The sequence below is a fragment of the Lepidochelys olivacea genome (assembly GCF_965140295.1).
Source record: "Lepidochelys olivacea isolate rLepOli2 genome assembly, chromosome: 21".
Classification (NCBI taxonomy): Eukaryota; Metazoa; Chordata; order Testudines; family Cheloniidae; genus Lepidochelys; species Lepidochelys olivacea.
In genome coordinates, this window is record NC_140431.1 from 1,116,977 (window position 1) to 1,138,008 (window position 21,032).

Below are 21,032 nucleotides of genomic sequence, written 5' to 3' on the forward strand. Positions count from 1 at the left end.
AGCCTCACTTCAGGTATCCAAATTTGAAAGTTTTAGCCGAGTGAGTGGCCAAGACACTGACATAAGACCAATACAAAGTGAAGACAGGACAGGAAACAATTAGTTTGTGATAGGACTGAGACTAATTCGTGTTTTACTTCAGTGGCTGTTTTAAAACAAACAATGCTGGAGCCTCAAGCCTCATCTCGAAAGCTCTTTTCAATGTGAAATTAAGCCAGAAACAACAGAACTCTCCCCAAGAGAAACTAGTTTCTACACCTAGAAGGCGGATTTTATTTAGCCTCAAATTGACGTAAATTTCACACCACATTAAATAGATTTCCACATTGCCTGATTCTTCCCAACTCCAGTGAAGCAGGCCTAGTCTTAGACAGCATTTGAATACTCCCCTCTCCAGCAAGGTCAGTCACCCCACCTTCGGGGGGAGATGGAAGTGGCTTTTAGTTTAGTATGATATGCATAGTAGGGCAAGCAGCTTCCTTTCCAGAGGCCCTTTGAGACACTTCTTGCCCCATGCTCCCTCCACACCAGGGGACGATGTCTTGATATTTATTTGGTAGTTCTCTCAGATGAGAAGGATCACAGAGTAGTTACACTGTTTTGTTTCAAGCCACTGAGTGGGTAGCTGTAGGACCATGAGAAAAAACAGTGCTCCATTGAGCATAACTCTAGACATGTAGGAACAGAAGGACCTTTGTGAAAGTTACTTTAATAAACAGGCAAATAAAAGGTTCCTGGCAAAAGAGGTCACTTTAAAATGTACTGTAACATACATTGAAAAGTCACCATGAACTAGGAAGGAAGACAGAGCTGAACATGAGACTTTCCTTCAGGAAGAACTGGAAGGGAAAGGTACAGCCTCTCTATCTATACAGGCAAAGATGCCTACCGGGGCTTAATGAGTAATGGTAATTCTGGACTGGTGAGTAGGGACCTGGGGTATCGGCTACAGCTGCTTCTACCTTCCCCAAGGGGGATAAAGCGGGGGAGCAGAGAGCTGGCTCACTGAAATACTTTGTAAAAAGCGCTATTAGATCTCCTTATCTGTCTGCAAACCCACTTTCCTTCAAAGGATGGTTAAGCACGGCAGGGCTTATTTCAGTGCAATGGAGTTCACTTATAATGCTAGATACAGGGAGTTACTGGACAACAGGTAACTGACAAGCCTTAGACAAGTTGTGAACTTCTGACATTTAAATTGTTATGGCTAATTAAAGTTGATGGATTCATTTTAAATTGGTCAAGAGACATTTTACAGAAAGGGGAGACAATTCAAGTCTTCTGCTGCATCTACCGGTAGTGCCCTGCAGCAGCTAATTCTCCATTTCACATGCTAATTCTCCATTTCACATTCACAGAATGTGCTAGTTGCAATTTGCTGCAGGCATGTGGAGTGAGGAGGAAAGGAGAGGTCACACTGCCAAAGTAGCAACTCTGGTCACCTGCATATGAATTTCCTCTCCTAACTACTCTCTTGATGAAATGTGTGGCTTGGCAGGTGGGAAAGTCATTTTCATTATGACTAGTAGACTTAGCCCTCAGGCTAGCAGAGGTGCCAGGTATATTTTTCAAACCCTGGTGCCCATACAGCCTTCGATTAAACATCCACCTCACAGGTCAAGTCAGCATCTCTGTATTAATGCTGTATTAATGCTCTGTATTAAGAGGCTCCTGCAATAGCCTCTTATGGTCATTTTATTAAAGGAGTAGCTCTCCAAAATGGCAGTTCCAAAATAACTGTTTAGTCAGAGTCTGAACATTCTGCTACAGAGGTTCCTACCTAACCTGAGCAGATCAGTGAACCTTTCACTTTCAGTTGAAAAGTTTCTAGACTTCATAGTTGCAAAGAAAAGCTTAGTTCCCTTTTGGGAGATTAACTGATGCAACATAGTCTTCCTGGGTCTGCAGACACGCTGAAACAACAGCTGAGCTCCATTTATTTCTGTGTTAGCACTAACCCTGACCACACTACATGTCAGCATTACCATTTCAGGAATCATTTTAATAGATGAGACAGGAAAGAGATGGGAGCACAGCACACAGGGTGTGCAGGGGGCAGTGGGAATTCCTGCCAGGAAGGAGATACGGAGGGTGACAGACAGGGAAGGAAAGGAAATAAAGGGAAGATGTAAAAACACATATAAAATGGAGCTTGTTTTCCTACTGAGTGACTAACGTACTGGCCATAAATGGTAACGGCTCCAAGTTTATGTACTGCATGAAGGTCGTTCTGACCCTTATCTTTGTGCAAGTTTCCCACTGCTATCAGCGGATGCACTGCTCTGGCCTGAGTGACTCCTAAATTTACACCTTGCCCTCTGGACAATAATTCAATCCTTCCAAGAGATGAGGTTTGTCCTCCCTGATCTGGTTCTTGCATATTGATTGAGGCTGTGGGGCTCATCTGCTCCCATTAAGTGACACCCCTCCAGTGCCAGTCTACTTTATGGATGCAAGGGTACAGAGATCGCCTCAGGTATAAATCCTTACCTGTAATAGCGCGACTGCAAGTAAGTGGAGCACACCGCTTTAGATACATGGCTGGCTGAGCCAAAGTCTATGACCTTCACTCTGTAGGGCTGGCGGATGGGATCCACCAACATGATGTTTTCTGGTTTCAAATCAGCATGTATCAGACCTAGGCTCTTTAGCTTCATCAAGGCAGTGGCCACCTGCTGCAGAATTGGCCGGATGTATTTTAGGGGCAGTGGGCTGAACTTGTTTTGTTTTAAGAAGTCGTATAAGTTCTGTTCTAGCATCTCAAACACAAGGCATGTGTGGTTCTTGTGCTGAAAGCACTCATAAGAGCGAACAAAGTTATACTCGTCAGCGTTCTCGCTGCTCAGGCGAGAGAGGATGCTCACTTCTATCTGGCCTTGTCTAGCATAGGAGGGATGGTTCTTTAGGATTTTGATAGCTACAATCTCCTTTGTGCTGCGTTTCCAGCACTTTGCCACCTGCCCAAACGTCCCTCGGCCCAGGAACTCCAAGACCTCATAGCTGTTTGTCATGGAGCACAGGATCTCATGCTGGACCAGCTGGTAATCCCCTTCACCACTGGCGCTGCTGCTTTTCGTGGTTACAGTGGTGGTAGTGGCCGCAGCACCCACCGCAGGTCTGTTTTGCAGCATGAGAGGTGGATGTTCCTCAATTATCTGCACGCTACCGTTGCTGTCGACCTCCTCACTTTTCCTTTTCAATCCACATTTCTGGTATGGTTCCAGTAAAGAAACGTTACTCCTGTGTGTGAAGGTCTGGCTGTTCTGGAAGGACGCTGTTGCACCGCTGCCTGTACTGTCTGCAGCTGTAACCACAATATGCTCAACCGAAGGAGCAGGGAGTAGGAGGTTCTGATCGTAAGCAGGGATGCTGAAATTCGCTACCTGGCGAGAGGAGCTTGCTTGCCCTTGAGCAGCTGGGAGGGTTTTGCTCCGGGTATAATACTTGTCACTACTGCTCTGTCCTGAAACATCCCAGCCAGAGGGCTCCACTTTCAGTTTCTTGGCACTGCAGAAGGCACTCGACGATACTGACGGGGGGGAGAACACCTGCAGCTGTGAGGCCATACCTGAAATGAGAAGAGAAACATCTGATTAGCAATGGCCCCATAATAGCAGGCCAAGGATTAAGGAAATCCTCAGCTTGCACAGCAAACCAAGATCATATTAGTTTTTCTACGCACCCTATTGAGCTAGAGACCCTTCACCACATGACCCATGTCAGCATGGAAGGCAACAAGGTTTCTTTTCTAATAGTTGCTCCCACAGCTGCCACCCAGGCCTTCCTGGGGACAGGAGCGAACATTTACCAGCCTCACCTGCCAAGCACCGACACTACCTTGCTGTGGGCAATGCAGAAAAGCACCAGCTTCTCTCTTGCCTTGCCCGAGGTTAAGGGGATCCTATTGAAAGAGAGGACTACGGGCTGGGAGGAGGGGAAACTACAGAGCTAATTCAGCTTACTCTTGTGTATTTAACCACACTTTCCCCACAGGTTTCAGAACAGCATTAAGATAGGATGGGGGGGAAATCTAAAACCAACAAGGAAAGAAGATTGCAAATGAGAGCACTCTTGCAGGTCTGGTGTATGAAGCTGGCCAGGAACTTGACATGTTTGTAATACAGACTTATCTGTATCTCCACACCCTGAGGTGCCACAATGTAACAAAACACCAGTAGAAATGAAGGCCCTCAAACTATCAGCTTGGTTTATTTGCCTCAGAAGGTTTAAAGAGCATTTACTTAAACATAAATAAGAGCCCTAGGGCTAGTCAAAGGATGCCATCCTTCAAGAGCACCGCACCATCAATCCCCACTAACTTCAGTTGGAAACGGGGCACTCAGCACTCTCCAGGATCAGCTCTAAAGAGAATCACAGCGCAGGATGACTGGGGAAATAAGGAAGGGCAACAATACAGCAGCTGTTTACCAATTCCTGAGAAGAGTGCATCCACTCACCCATAGACAGGGAATGGGGAGACTATCCAGTTTACAAACTGGAAAGTCAGTGCTTAGCAAATGGGAAACCCTATATGTCACATTACGCTCAAAATGCAGATTCCCTCTGTTCTACATTACTGGAGGGTTGACACCTGAAAAAAGCTAAAACACTCCTTTCTCAAACCCTCTGTTGTTAGGCTTTGTGCAGAGACACAAGCCAAATCTCCTTTCTTTGCATTCCAAGGAAAATACTAAGTTTGGGTCTTCAGAGCTGCTTAATAAGCCACTCATTTTATTGCCTGACAAGTCAGATCATCATCCACCAGTCTCTCTACTGTCAGAACCTAACCACAAATTCTCAGTATTGGTCTACATTAGAATGGGGGGAAATAGATACAAAGTCTGCAATTCATAACTGAATCTGAGTCGCTTGGGGATGACACAATACAATATTCTATAGAAGATTCCCCAGAAATCTGAAAGGTAACACTGTCAGTATAATGACCTAGACAGACAATAATGTAACCGTTCTGGGGAAGGTATTTTAGTCTATACTTGCATTTCAGGTGCTGGTGCAATCTATTTAACAGAAACAATCAAGTAGGCGTGCAAACTATTAGCTAGGTTTGCCTGCTACCATGGAACAATTACCAGTAGCAAGAGATGAGTAAATCCACCTTACTACTTAAAGAAAATAAAATCCTACTTGACATAGAATGAAGGGGGGGCGGGATAACTCAGTGGTTTGAGCACTGGCCTGCTAAACCCAGGGTTGTGAGTTCAATCCTTGAGGAGGCCATTTGGGATCTGGGGCAAAAATTGGGGATTGGTCCTGCTTTGAGCAGGGGGTTGGACTAGATGACCTCCTGAGGTCCCTTCCAACCCTGATATTCTATGATTCTATGAATGACATATCTATGAGAGGTGTCTTATGACCAGTCCCTGTCTTCTAGGATCAGGACCAGGATCACCAACTCATTCCAGATGGTAATGCCTTCCAATCATTACTGACCCAGACCAGACCAGCGACCCTAAGATGCAGCTGGAAGACTTACTCTAAATTGTCATTTTCTTTGAATGATGGGCACAGTCTTTTCAAAAACCAGTTTCCTTTCCTGAATTTCACTTAGGTGCTAGTCTAGAACTCTGTACCACTTTCATTAAATATTAATTTGGCAAAAACAAGGCACCCTCTCTAGCCTAGTGGTTTGGATGCTCATCTCATAGGCACTTCTGGTTCAATTCCCCTGGTAGGAAGGGACTTGAACAGTAATCTCCTGCCTCTCCAAGTGAAATACCTAAATGCTGGGCTGCTGTCGGGCACTCGATGCTGTTCCATTTTAATCAAATACTAATTGGGCCAATGCAAGAATCAAGCGTGAGAACTCCTCTCCAGTGCAGTGATCAGGGTACTCACCTAGGAAGTGGGAGATGCTGGTTCAAGTCCTGCGCCTGCCGGCTAAGAAAGGGTTTGAACAGGGATGGCCTTACTAGGCTATAGAGGGAGTCTAATCCTGTAGCTGGCCCATAGAAATATTTAATTGAAGTGAAACAGCTTCAGCAGCCTTCCCTCCACCCCCATCAGTGTAGCCCTAGGACAGACGAGGCAAAGGGGGGAACTGAACCAGAATCTCCCATATCAAAGAAACCGCACTATGCATACGGATTGCTGCATTACTGTGTGAGGGGCCACTTGGCAAAGAACAGTTGCTTACATATTCAGAGTGTACAGTTTAAATGGAGTGGGGCTTTCACAATCTGAAATCATGGCCACATCCTCACTGGGAGTGCTTTACCCCCGCCTACTATACCAGCAAAGCACTCAGAGCACAGACGAAGCTAGAGCAGCAAAGCTGAGTTTTGTACCAATAGAATAGGACCAATCTCCAAGAGCAAAATAAGCCAGTCCCGTCAAAAGTAGTAAAACCACATCTACTCTAGGGGCTTCTGCTGGCACTGCTATGCTAGTCAGGGGTCACTCCTTCACCAGCCTGAACCCCACAGCTGTGCCAGCAGACATTTATAGTGGCCTATTTCAGGGAGCGCTGTGAGCTTTGGTGCAAAATTTCATTTTAAGAAAAGTGGGTTTACAGAGCAATACTATCATAGTTTCCTTATTCTCCTATTCTGAAGCATTTCTAATCCCAGCAAATTCTAAATTAGGAACTCCCCAGCCCCATTTTAAAATGTCAAATGTATCCTACAAAACAGCTTCTTTGATTTAGAGTTACAGATACTTCTCCCATCTTATTAACCTTAAAATGGAATGAGCCAAGACCAGTTATTCCCTATCAGAGGCAGTCTTTAATGACAAAATTACAGGCTTTGAGATATTTAGTCCAGCAAGCGGATTGGCTGCCTACCCCAAGTGCCTCTGACGGCACTAAAAGTATCTTCTTGGCCTACTGTCTGGGAAACGGTGAAGCCAAGTGCTTTTTCTCCAGAAAAAATCTCACTGGGTCAATTTCTCAACAAACCAAAGCCATGAATTTATAAGTTAATGAAGCATCGGGTGCAAAATATTAACTGCAAACCGACCCTTCTGCATAGGTCGGATACGCCACGGCCGCGGGCGGCTCCTGACACGGCAAAGGAGAGATCGCCAACTCCGCAGGGGCAGACTTACCGGGGCGGGGGGGGGGGGTTTGTAATTGATTCAGGGGAATACCTGAATGGGGCCCCTCGAATAGGGTCAGATTTGCGTCTCTCCAAAGGAGCGATCGCTTGGGGCGGTCTCAGGCCCTGGGTGGTGCGGCGAACGGACACGAAGGGAAGCGAACCCCCCTCCCGCCGCCAGCGCCGGGCCGGGCCGGGCCGGGGACACCCCCCTCCCGCCGCCAGCGCCGGGCCGGGCCGGGCCGGGGACACCCCCCTCCCGCCGCCAGCGCCGGGCCGGGCCGGGCCGGGGACACCCCCCTCCCGCCGCCAGCGCCGGGCCGGGCCGGGCCGGGGACACCCCCCTCCCGCCGCCAGCGCCGGGCCGGGCCGGGCCGGGGACACCCCCCTCCCGCCGCCAGCGCCGGGCCGGGCCGGGCCGGGGACACCCCCCTCCCGCCGCCAGCGCCGGGCCGGGCCGGGCCGGGGACACCCCCCTCCCGCCGCCAGCGCCGGGCCGGGCCGGGCCGGGGACACCCCCCTCCCGCCGCCAGCGCCGGGCCGGGCCGGGCCGGGGACACCCCCCTCCCGCCGCCAGCGCCGGGCCGGGCCGGGCCGGGGACACCCCCCTCCCGCCGCCAGCGCCGGGCCGGGCCGGGCCGGGGACACCCCCCTCCCGCCGCCAGCGCCGGGCCGGGCCGGGCCGGGGACACCCCCCTCCCGCCGCCAGCGCCGGGCCGGGCCGGGCCGGGGACACCCCCCTCCCGCCGCCAGGGCGGGGACGGCCCGCGGCCCGGCCCGGGCGAGGAGGGCTCCCGTCGGGACAGGCCCGGCCGCACTCACCGCTGGTGGGAGGTCTCAGCCGCGGGCTGGAGCTGCCGGGGGGACACGAGGGGATGCGGGGCCCCGGAGCGGGCGCATCATAGCCCCGGAGCGGCCGCCAGTCCAGGCCCGCCCCGCCCGGGGGGAGCCTCCAGGCCGCTCCGCCGCCGCCAGGCCCCGCCCCGCCCCACGGCCCGGCCTGGCCCGGCTCCCCCCGCTCCGCGGCCCCGCCGCGCGCCGGACCCCGCTTCCCGTCGGCCCGCTCCGGCTGCTGCTGCGCTCCGGGCCCTCGGCTGCCTGCGCCAGACTGAGCCAGCCGAGCCCCGAACTCGGCCCAGCCCCGCAACTGCCGAGCGCCGAGGCATTGAACCAGGGTCACGTGACGGCTCGGCCCATCGCCACCACGGTTACCGAGGCGGAAGCGAGGCGCCGTCGCGGTCCGATTGGCTACTGGGAAGTGGGCGGGCGGAAACGTCCCCGCTCCGAGACGCAAGCGGCTTTGGCCGAGGGCGCTAGAACGGACCCTTGCGGGCTTCCGTCCCTTCCTCCAGCCGCGCTGGGCCTGACAGCATGGGGCTGAGGCCGGAGCCCCGCCCCCCGGCCTGGCCGTGTTGCCATGGGAACGTGGCCCCTGCGCGGCTCTCCGGCTCCCGCGGGCCCCGGAGCAAGGCCAGGTAACCCCGGCCGGAGCCCGGCCCCGGGCTGCGCTGCTCCCTCAGCTCAGCGGGTTCTTGGTGTTTCCGCACCTCAGATCGCTCCGGGCCCGCGAGGGGCGCAGCCACGGGTCAGCCCGACTCCAGGGGCCTCCCGGGCCTCAGCAGCCACCGCCCCGGCTCCTTCCAGAGCCCCGACCTTCGCCCGGCCCGGCCCGGCCTGGCCTGATCATGCGATCAGCCCTTTGCCCCCCCGGGCCGCACAGATCCCCCCCCCGGGCCGCACAGATCCCCCCCCCCGGGTCCTTTCCCTCCCCGGGCCGCACAGAACCCCCCCCCCGGGTCCTTTCCTCCCCCCGGGCCCTTTGTCCCCCTTGGGCAGTACAGACCCCCCCCGGGTCCTTCCCCTCCCCGGCAGTACAGACCCCCCCCAGGCAGTACAGATCCTCCCGGGTCCTTTGCCCTCCCCCAGGCCCTTTGTCCCCCCTGGGCAGTACAGACCCCCCCGGGTCCTTCCCCCCCCCGGGCAGTACAGACCCCCCCCAGGCAGTACAGATCCCCCCGGGTCCTTTGCCCTCCCCCAGGCCCTTTGTCCCCCCTGGGCAGTACAGAAGCCCCCCTGAGCTCTTTGTCGTCCCCCCCAGTCAGTACAGACCCCCCGGGCCCTTTGTCCCGCCCCGGGCCCTTTGCCCCCCCCAGGCGGTACAGACCCACCACACCCCCGGGCCCTTTGGTTCTTCCAACTGTCACCTCTCTGCAGAGTCCGCATAAGACAAAAGACGCGTCATTTGGGGAGAAATTCTCCAGTGAGTTGTGGGTGCCGGGCTGCCGTGTGAACTCTCTGTGTCTTTGTCTAGAATACAGTGAAGGGAGAGAGAAAAGGGTTCTGATTGTCAGGGTCTCCGGATGGGCATCTCTTGAGGAGAAATTCACTTAAAAGCCTGGCCAGGATCATGCTCATGCCTTAAAGTTAACAGGGGTAACTTCTCACTCTTACTGTGATTTCAGTGTGATTTCATATGAATCTGGTCCTTAAGCCTTGAATATGCTAGAAAGAGTTTGCTGGTCTAAATATCACAGTATAACTATCCCCATCTCCTGCTCTCTCTCCTCGTAGTGTACACCCATCTTGTACTGACAAAAGAATGCTTTTGCCAGTGTAGCTTATTCTCTATGTGACACTGGCAAACCAAGTGCCGGCTCTTGCCAAGGCTTTAGGCCTCAGCCAAGCACTGACAAATTGCGTGCTGGACAGTGTGTTTCACCTGTGGATTAGCACAGGTAAGGTGGGGTATTGGACTTATAACAATGTGTGTAGACTTTATGAAATGCTTGTAAGTGTCTGTATGCATTAATCTCCCTTAAATATCTTTATCACATGCTGTAAGGTAATATTTACGTTTTTGCTTTATAACTGTAATAAAAGTTTGCTCTGAAACTGTGAACCTGTCAGGAGGGACCACCTCCTGATCATCAAGAAGGCTACCATTGGGGGACAAGGAGCATCATTCTACAGTGCAGTGGTTGGGGTACTCAGCTAGGTTGTGGGCCAGTCTGGTTCAGTCCCCGTTCTGTTTGATGAGAAGGGATTTGAGCAGTGATCGCCTACCTCTCAAGAGGATGTCCGCACTACAGGGCTATGAGTTATTCTGATGGGGGGTTGCCTTGGTCTTGCCTCTGGAAGCCGTTCCACTTTAATTAACTAGTAACAGCTGAAGCAGAAGTCATGTATAAGAAGCCCTCAATGATAGGGGGATTTGGGTATTGACCTGAGCTGTTGGAGGGTGTGAGTCAATTCCTCCTGGTCTGGGGCAGGGAATTGAGTGATTTTTTTCTCTTCAAATTGTTTTAATTAACTATTAACTGGGCCAAGCTTAGCCTGAGAAGCCCTGTATGGTACAGGGGTTTGAATACTCTACTGGGGTGTGGGAGATCCTGGTTCAATTCCTCCCTCTGGCTTGTGAGAAATATCCTTTTCTCTTGAAGCTGTTCCACTTTAATTAAACTATGAATTGGGCCAAAGGACATCTCCCAAAAGAGTTGCCTTCTGTGGTGTAGTGGGTGCGGCTTTTGCCTGGGATGTTAGAGTTCAATCCTTGCTGTGGGCAAGGGGTTTACAACACATATCAGTTGCCTCTGGGGCTGTTTTATTTAAATATTCCTTGAGCTACATTAAAAAAGCGAATCACTCTTTTGTCCCCTGCGGCTAGGCTACCCACCCGGGCGGTGGGAGACCCCGGGTCCAACCCCTCCTCTGCAAGGGGTTGGACCAAGGCTCTCCCACCTCCAGGGACCCACCCGGCCCCCCAGCCACCACCCCTCCCTCCTCCCAGGCCCACCCCTCACCCCACCTATGAAGTGAGCGATCTCCGTTCAAACCCCCTTCTGTTTCCAGAAAGACAAGGGCCTCCTGCAAACGCAAGGGGACCTAAACGGGAACCTCCCACTTCCCTCCTGGGAGGCAGGACAGCCTTCTCCAAATCCTTTTGAAACAGCTAGAGGAAGGATTTGAAGCAGCATCTCCCACTGCCAAGGCAAGCAACTGAACCACTGGACTATAGAGTGACCCTAGCTCAGGGAGTGGCTTGATTCCTAGTTAATTAAAGTAGACCAGCTTCAAGAGGCAAGAGCTGAAATCCCTTCTCCTCAGGAAGGAGGAGTGGGATTTTAACCAGGTTCTCCAACCTCCTAGGTGGGGCCCAAACCACCAGGCTATTCAGGGCTTCATAGGGAGGAGCTTTGATTTGACCATTTAATAGTTTATTAAAGTGGACAAGCGTCAAGAAGAGAGGCAATCTCTGCTCAACCCAGAGCAGGGAATTGAACCAGCATCTCCAGGCTAGTACCTGAACCATCAGGTTATACTGCAAGTGTTATGAATAAGGCTTGTTTTGGCCCAATTAATAGTTAAATAAAGGGGACAAGTGTCAAGAGGAAAGGCAGCTTTTACTTACCTCTTTCCTCAATCCAAGGTGGTGAACTGAACCAGCATCTCCAGCACCCCAGGTTAGTAACTGAACCACCAGGCTGTGCAGGGACTGTTATGAAAGCAATTTGCTTTGGCCTGATTAATAGTTAATTAAAGTGAACCAGCATCAAGAGGAAAGCAGCCTGCTTCTTGAATCCTTTCTTCTCATCAAGCACAGACAGGGAATGGTGCTGCCGCCCCCACCAACCCAGACAGACATGCTGACCAGCAGGCTACATAGCATTGCTTACAGAACAGCTTTGATGTGGACCATTTTATAGTTCATTAAACTATTACAGACTTCAAGAGAAAAAGCAATGCAGTGTCTGCTCAACTCCCTTTTCAGGGTAAGTGGGGAACTGGACCTGCTCCTTTAGCACCCCAAGCTACTACCTAAACCACCAGGCTAAGCACAGGGTGGTATGGTTGAGTCTTGCTTTGCCTCAATTAATAGTCAATTAAAGTGGAACAGCATGAGGAGGAAAAGAGCTCAGAGCTCAAATCCCTTCTCCTCAGCAGGCAAGAGGGGAATTAACATGTGAGTACACTAATCATGGGGCTCTAAGAAGGCTTCTTACAGAGCAATACTGCTTTGACCTAAGTAAGTGTTAATTAAAGTGGAACAGCTTCAAGAGAAGAGAAGCTTCCTCTTCAAACCCATTCTTAACAGGCTGAGAGAGGTGTTGGAGTAGGTTCTTGCACTTTTGAGGTCAGCAGCCAAACCAGCAACCTATCAAGCAATTCTGAGCCTTTTACTGGCCCAATTCATAGTTCATTAAAGTGGAACAGCTTCAAGAAGCTGGGTGTGCCCTGCTGAAAGCACTTCTCCTCAGCAAGAAGAGGTGGCACTTGAACCAGGGTGGCCAACTGCCCAGCAGTGCTATCCTAACTACCATTCCGTAGCAGGCTTCTTTTGCTTTGCTATTGCTTCACACAATTCATACAATTAAAGGGGAACAGCTTCAATAGGAGCAGCCCACACCAGACTACCCTTTAGGTCAGCAATTAAGGCACTCACTTGAGAGATGCCAGACCCTCTGTTACATACTTTCTGCTCATCAAGCAGATGGGGCAAGTGACCCATGGTCTCCCACATCAGGACCCTAATCACTGGGATAGGGGGCAGACAGCAGGATTCGGCCGCCTTCCCCCAGCTGGTTTTGTATGGTGTTGGGGTGTCTGTGGGTGTGAGAGAGGTACTGTGGATCTCCCTTTCCTCTGTACATCTGCAGGGTGTGTGTGTGTGTGCGTGGAGAGAAGAGCTCTAAACTCCTTCTTTGATCACTTCTCTGGGTGCTCAGCTGCTGTGTTCAGCCATCTTTTCCCCATGCCACTGAAAGGTGAAATGGAGTCACATCCACTGGCAGCATACAGCCCAATGGCCATTCCCAGCTCCGTAGCCATGCGAGGAATGGGAATGCATCTCTTCTTTTGGCCAACATCAGTTTTGAAATCAAATTCATCTGCCCTAAGAATAGAGCAATATTTCGGGCACATCAGTGCAACCTGAGTCCAAGCTCCACATTAGCATCCTGTTTGCTTTGCATGAGCAACATGCAAGAACATGAGTGAATCTGCTTGCTTGTGATCTGCTTTGAATTCTGGTATTGCAGTACGGGTGCCAGGCCCTAGTCTCACTGCTCGTGCGATGTCGTGAAACTCACCAGCAAGGTGACAAGGTCTGCTTACACATCACGGTCCAGTCATCGAGGAGACTGTTTGCGATGTTAGCTTTATTCTTTGGCTGCGAATTCTTCGGATTAAATCCCACCCTTATGTAGACATACCCGATCATTTCACTTACATCAGCTGGCTCCAGTACCAACACACTGTATCAAAGGTAAAGCCACTAGGCCAAAGTATTGTGTCTTCTCGCCAGGCTCTGCCCAGTCCCTTCCCACACTGTTGCCTGGAGCTTATTGGCAAAGGCTTAGGCCTGTGCTGCGCTAGAGATGGTATCTTGGGCTAACTGTCAGTTGGGCTGTAATTATTTTACCCCTGTAGTTACACTGGGTTAAGCCCTAGTGTGGATGCAAGTCTATCAGGCCCAAGGTGTTGGCTAGCCACACAGCTTGTTTTGCTTCCCAAACCAGACTAGACGTTCATACTGGTTCACTGCAGCCACACTGGGCTTGGGGGCAGAGCTTACGGAGCCGAGCGTTGCCTCGTTAACTGCACTGGCCTAGTTAAAGTGGCCCCACTTTCGAGTGTAGACAACTCCTTAACTGAGCTGGTTTTCACCATGGTGCCCATCACATTAGGAAGCAGAAGTCTTGTGATTTGTTTTCGGCGGGTGATGGTTTGCAGTGGGGCAATAACCCAAACGATGGAATTTTTTACAGCCCTTTTCCCCCGTGAAGAAGGAAAGTTCGGTGCAGTCTTATCTGTGGTGTTGCTGCTCCCCACCATGATAGTGCTGTGCCACACCAGGGTTGGGGGATGAGCTGGCAGTGCGTGTTGTGGTCAAGGATTCCTCACCTAGGGCCCTCCAATAAGTAGACGTTAATAAGCAAGGTACGCTAAAATCCACTCATATAGGGAGTTTGGCTTGAAACCTGCGATAGCATAACAAGGAACCAGGTAGACTGTAGAGGCCACGGAGCTGGGGGGTGCCCACCCACGACCAGCCACTTTTAACCATGTGTTGGGGTTGCCACCTAGACCTGGCTGGGCTAGTTTTTCTGCTGCCTTGCTGGTTGCACTATACCCCTTGTTAAACACTGGCACGTTGCAACTGGAAGTTGTGGGTGTGCACAGGAGAGTCGTACAGCAATCTCCCTACTCTGGCACACAGGCCACGTGGCCAGGAGCATGGGCAGCATGGCACCCGGGGCCCACTTTAAGTACTGGGCCCTCAAGGTGCCAAAACTGCAGCAACTGCGGTTCTTGCTCCTCTTGGCACTGGCATCTTGGCATCAGGATCTTGGCAGCAGGGGGGTAAGGAGTGGGATGGGGGTGGGAGGCAGGGGCGGTGGGGGGCTGAGGCTCCTGGGAGTGCATGGGTCATTGCGGGGAAGGCAGGGGCTCCAGTTTCTAGGGGACTGCAGGGGGCGTCTCCTCTCTCAAGTGCTGAGGGAGGCTCCTGGGAGCAGGTGGGTGTAGGGGCTCATGGGAAGGCAAAGAGCCCTTGTGGTGCAAATTCCGAGGCGTTTGGTTCCGGGGCTCCAGGAATTCAGCGTGCCCCAAAATCAGCTCCTTACCATTGTCCAAGTGCACTAAAATCCACAGGTCTGCAAACCGCTTTAAAACCTGGTATGCTGCCATGGTGTAGGGCGTAGAGCTTGTGGTGCAAAGCTGTCACTTGGGCAAGGGGATCCTCAGGCTACTTATTATGTCCCCCCACTGAACCATTCCCAGTGGTTCTGGCCGGAGCCAGGGGTTACGGTTGCTTTGCATGTCCCTTGACTCTCGAGTTCCTAGTTTACAGAGGTTTAAGTCTAGTGGCTCTCCACATTCTGGAAGGCCATAGAGCAGCACAGGGCAACCTTAACTCTGCCTTAATGAAGGCTGGCGCATTTGCTAACATTCAGGTCAGAGCCTGGGCAGGGCCTAGGAGGTGCTAGTCTTTGATTAAGGGGGTTTGAGATTAGGAAATACCAACTGGCATCTTGATTCTTTGTCACTAACAAAATCACACTGTGACGTACTGCCGCCGGCTGTCTTTGTGGCAGACTGTGTCCTGCGAGGCAGAATGGGGGGGGGGGCGCTGTTTCTATGGTCCACGTTTCTTTACTTGTGCTACCAGTACTAGAGTAAGATTTTATGGTGCATGCTATATCTAGGACCCGAGCCAACTCCTACTGAAGTCCATGGGAGTCTCACCATGGATTTCAATGGGCTCTGGCTTGGGCCCTTAACAAGGTGAGTTCAGTGTTCCTTGAAAGATGGACCCATGGAAACCCACCTTTCTGCTATTTCTGCTCTGCTCCCATGCAATTCTGAACCTCCTCCGTGTCCACAGTGAAGGACACAATGCCCCAGCCTCACATGAGCAGCCAGGAGGCTGTGTGAAAAGGAAGTGACTCTACTTTATCTCCTGCAGAATGTTTTCCACCGCCCATTCACTGGCAATAATGACTGGAAACCACAGACTGGGTCACAAATGGCACCTTATGCCCCATGCCTGTCACCAACAGAGACTGTACGTGACATGAAAATATTCTCCTCATCAGCTTGTCAGCTGTCCGCAGGGGCCTGGACTTTCTAGTTAAGGACCAGGAGGATCACCTTCCAGCAAGCTTTGTCCCAAACTAGTCACTTGTCACTGCAGGACTGTACATGCTGTGGCTGGCACCTGGTCTATTGTAAAGTGAAACTAGATAAGAATCAGGTTTTGAACACTGTGGAAACTTACCCAGAGAAATCCCCAGGCCTGACTGAGCCAGTCACAGATGCACCCAACACTTTATCAAACAGAAAACCTTAGACAACTGGTGTTTTATAGGAGGCTCTAAATGCTCCTCTTTAGTGATAACTATGAAGGTGACTAAGAAATGCCTTTAACTGCCTGTAGTATTATTTGCTCAGTGCAGATTTGAAAGTGGAGGTTCAGATGCAAGAAATGACAAAGGGGAGAATTTCTGCTTTAAGTTAGCTCAACTTGATCGTGAACCTATGACAAGTTGTACAGGAAATTATGTAAACTCCCTGAATCAGTGTTATTTGCAAAGGTGGGGAGTGGGATTCTTCCAGTTACACAAATTTTGTATCCACAATAGAAAAAACAGAATCTGCGTTACAGCAACGTTCAACAATGATACACCAATGAGAGCCAAGTGGGTAGTGCAGCTGGAGCTGAAGTGTTTTCAGCCCTCTACTGTGAAAAGTGGTGGTAAAAATGCTCTGTCTACACCAGTGTCTCTGTTGTATCACCAGCAGAGCGGCATCCTATGTGCTTTCCTTCACTGATTCAGCTCGTGTACTATGGCAGAGTGCAGGCATTTTTAACACCACTGTGACATACCCAGGGTACAATCCAGACTAATAAGTAGCTGCATCACACCTGCATTTAACCCGGGGTGCCCTTTACACTGCCTTGCTGCTGTAGCCTCCAGTCTGGAGTGCTCACAAAGAGCCTCCAGCCTGCAAGTCACTCCCCACCATGTCTATGTGCTGCAGTCAGCCAGGCACACCTTGGCTCTTACCAGCCTGGGTTATACTGAACGGTGACCCCAACTCACTCCCAGGCTTAGCTTTTCCCTGAGAAGTGAACATCCTGTACTGCCCAGCCCTCTCCTGGACAATGCAAGTTTATATAAAGTCCATCATTTCATCAATAGAAATATGCACGCATCTTGTTACCCCCAATGGTGTTTCCTAGACACTTTGATTTAAACCCACTGGATTAGATCAAACAATAGAACAAGTTTATTAATTGCAAAGAGAGATTTTAAGTGAGTACAATTAATGAGGCATTAAATGTCAGAAACGGTTACAATAAAAACAAGCTAAAGCACAGCTGGTGCCTAACTTAACAAACTGTTAAATTTAAAGCAAAGCTTTCTCACCGAATGCTCTCAGCAGCTCTTACTGACCAAACTTTTGGGTCAGTGGCTGTTTCCTTTGTCCCTTCTGGTGTAGTGAACTGATGGAGAGGAGAGAGAGTGTGTGCGTCAGGAGACAAGAGTCTATGGGGAAGGATGTTGGCTTCTGTTTTTTCCTCACCTGTTGGGAGATTCTTTTGTTGCCCTTCCTGCTTGATGAGTCTGTTTACAGCTTATGTGTAAGTTAAGCAGACCACATATTCCTTTATTTGAGACAGACCTGTTTGCCAACCACTGTTTGGAACATGTGTTAACACCATACAGTGGAATTTTATAACTTCACAAACAGTGTTACCACACACAATTTATCAGTAATGACCAGCAAATTATACGTTTTCAAAAGATACAAATCTTCATATAAAGATTATGACAATAGAATGTAGGATGTGAACACAGGAGTATGGGGTCTCACAACCATGCCAAATGTAGGCAACACCAAACACATTCCATAGCGTGGTTCTAACACCCTCTAGACGTGTTCTCACTGGCTGGCTAACCCATTTTGGCCTGATGAAGTTCTGAGCCACATTTAAAACGTCTTCAGGAAGTGGCTCAAGACCCAGATGGGAAGGGCAGTGAGGGATGAGTTTATCTTAAAGGATCCATGGCTGCTGCAGAACTTATAGGATATACTATTTTACATCTGTTCTTAGAACCAAAGTCCTGCTAGCCTAACGCACATGTGGCCAGTTCATTCCTTGGCATGACCGGCAAGCTGATCACAGCTCATCCCTGAATGACTGATTTTCTGGGTCACTGCATGTTTATAGAAAAGGCTATATTTCACATTTTGTTCCTGGGGCTGGCTCACTGCATGGGAGGGCACAGCCAGTCCCCAGCACGGCAGCTAGCATAAATCTCAGCTCCAACATTCAGACACAGCGAACATCATGACATGGGCCAGGCTGGACAACCCACATGATGCAGGACCCTCGCTTCATGGCTGTGCTAACACTCATTATGTCCCACCAGGGCTGTTGCTATCACTGTGGCATGTCTATGAGCAATAAGTGTAGGCAGGGCTCCAGGCAGCCACAGGGGTTTCAGGACCACGCTGTCAGAGCAGGTTGAGATGACATAGCGGCACATTGCCTGGACTTGCTCTCCTCTGGGTGGAGTTGAAACAGTGTTAGGAACAGAAAAGTTACAGGGGAAAAGCATGCAGGCCTTTTTTTTCCACAGCTGGGAAACTTCATGGGATAAGAGATCAAAAGTGTCTTAGAAGCTGGCAGTGGGGGTGCCAGGGTGGCTTTTTCCAACTCTTCCCATAAAATATGTTTGCGCCTGGCTCTGACCATGCTCTCACTGGAGGGGCCCTATGACGTTATCTGATTAAAATATGATCATGTAAATCAGTGTTGCTACTGCTGTTATATAATTGCAAGAAATGTTATACAAAGTGTGTCAAGTAAGGTGTCAATAGAAAAGCTATGATTGGCTGAATGCGATTATGCTATTTGTCTGTATTTATCATTTTTGTATCTTAAGTTATGAATATTAACTATGTACCTGTATTTTAAATGTTTGCTCCTGTGAAAACACCAACCAGGTGTTTAGCCAGCACACTGCGAAGGAACTATTCAAATCAAATGGCCCATCAAAGAACACTTAACTCACAATGGAAGATGCCTACCTACATTTAATGGACTTTCCTGTGAATGTTCTACCTGGAGTATGGGTAATGACTTCTGCTATGACTAAAGGCTTGTCTACACTGACACTTTACAGCACTGCAGCTTTCTTGCTCAGGGGTGTGAAAAAACACCCCCGAGCACTGCAAGTTTCAGCACTGAAAAGCAGCAGTGTAGACAATGCCCCAGCGCTAGGAGCTACGCCCCTCGTGGAGGTGGGTTTTTTAGAGCTCTGGGAGAGCTCTCCCAGTGCTCTGCCGCGACCACACAAGCCATGTTAAAGCACTGCCATGGCATGTGAAGTGAAGCATGCGTGGACGTGTGACTTGCTCATGACTCCAAATACCATCTTGTTCCCTGTAATTTTCCACAGTGAGAACAATGGGATTCTCTTCACTTGGCAGAAGCTATAAAAGGCCCTGGAAGCACCTCCATTTTGCCTCTTTCCTGCTCAAACCTCGGGACTATGGATTTATACTAACGGGAGCATTCTAACCAAGGTACTGAGGACTTTCCAATGATTTGGAAGCAAGCAGAGACTTAACAAGCCAGCAGTTTATTCCATCACTGCTACAAGCCCGATCCAATAACTTTGCAACTTTTGTATGTATTGATTCCTTTAACCAATTTTAAACTCTCACTTTCCTTTCTCTTTCCTTTTATAAATAAACCTTTAGATTTGAAATACTAAAGGATTGGCAATAGCATGATTATTGGGGAAGATCTGAGTTATATATTGACCTGGGTATGTGGCTGGTCCTTTGGGATCAGAACCCTTTTGTTTGATGAAATTGGTTTCAAATAACCACCCATCTTTAAATCTGGTGTCTGGGTGTTGAATCCATGACTGGAATACCGAAAGAGGCTGCATTTCTGACTTCTTGTTAGCCAATGTGGTGAGACATAAGTTTATTTTGTTGCTGGTTTGGTATATCTCATAGAATAACCACCAGTTTTGGGGTGTGTTAGCCCTTTTCCCCAGCAGCTTCTCCTGAATTTGGTAGTCTCAGTTGTGACCCACGGAGGCACGACAGGCCCCCCCCAGAAAGCGGCAGCTGTCACACAGAAAAAAGCGCCTTGGGGTCCAACAGAAGCAGAAACACCCATCTGGCACTCTGGGAAGCCCTTGAATGTGCCTCACACACAGGCAGCTTTGTGGTGGAGATCTCCCTCACTTCTACCATTATTCAGACTCTCCTGCAAAATTTTTCTACCCTTTAGACCTGTGTGAGAGGCTTTAGGTTCCCCTGCTCCTATGTAATTGAAGTCATGTCCACTAAATGGCAGGAAATACCTTTTATGTTCCAGTAGCAGAACCCAGAGTTTTCGCTGCAGCTTCTCACTACGTTCAGCCGCTGGGAGCAGACGCTCGGCCTGTAGGACGTTCACGGGGTTTGGGTGGTGGAAAGAAGTGGGTTAACTTTCTGAAGAGTAAGCACAGCGACAGCACTTGGCTGAGCCATTCACCAAGGGGTAGGTTGCTTATCTATCACTGCAAGGGACTAACAGCCAGGGCTGTAAACCTGAGGGCAGGATCCTTGCAACTGCTCAAACCACATTGGTCATTTACAGCATATGGCAGAAGAGAACTACACAGCTACTCAGAAAAGCAGGGACATGTCTAGTGGTTAGAACAGGAGCCTGGAAAATGGGACTCCACCATTGCAAGTCCTCTCTACCCCCCCTCCTCCCCCAATATTCCACATGGCATCCCTGCCCCTGCCACTCCCTGCCAGGAAACAGTGACATCCTCAGCTTGGTGTTTCCAGGGTACAGGCAACAGTATGGGAGGGGAAAAGTTGCACGCTCCCAGTCACCCCTGCGTGTCTCAGTTCAGCCCTGCCATGCACTATCAAACCACCAAAAGACAGGGGACTGGATAGTGGCCAGATGTTCTCTGGGTGCACTTGCTGCGTACTGACACAAGCGCTCCCGGTGAGCACGCGCGGCACCGATGCAAGGAGCCAAGCGCGCATACACACAAGCAACATATGTTCTGCAGCAGCTTCATGCTGACGGGACTTGCGCCTGCAGCAGGTTGTAGTGTAGCTGTGCCATCGTTCTCTCTGGCCCTCACAGTTGTGCAGAAAATCTTGTCACCTTGTCGTGTACCTGGGTGTAGCTAGTGCGGCAAGGTCTCCTTGAGCCTTCGGTTAGCTTGAGACAGTAGCTCTGCCGTGTGACCCACCCTGCTCGGCTCAAGGGGCAGGATGAACGCAGCTGCCTGGTGGACAATTGAAACACATCATTGTCACCTGTTCCACTGCTGAGCGAAGCCTGTCCTGAAAGGCGGGCAGTCAACACAACCTCCCATTCTGGTGCCCCAAGGGAATGCTGCATGGGAGCCATCATCCAAAACCGACCTGTGGAGCCGCAAGACC

At 50.5% G+C, this 21,032-nt stretch overlaps 1 protein-coding gene across 3 annotated transcripts in view; it reads right to left on the reverse strand.

Annotated features, from left to right (window-relative positions):
* HIPK1 (homeodomain interacting protein kinase 1) overlaps nt 1-8,047 on the reverse strand; it is a 35,635-nt gene extending 27,588 nt beyond the window's left edge. For 2 of the 3 annotated variants that reach the window (XM_084611452.1, XM_084611451.1), the window contains exons 1-2: nt 7,878-8,047; nt 2,491-3,568 (exon numbers count right to left, since the gene is read on the reverse strand). In XM_084611452.1, the coding sequence (XP_084467578.1) occupies nt 2,491-3,566 (1,076 nt within the window). In that variant the 5' untranslated portion in view covers nt 3,567-3,568; nt 7,878-8,047. The remainder of the gene's footprint in view (nt 1-2,490; nt 3,569-7,877) is intronic. The other variant, XM_084611450.1, reaches the window with a different exon arrangement.
* Nucleotides 8,048-21,032: the final 12,985 nt, after the last annotated feature.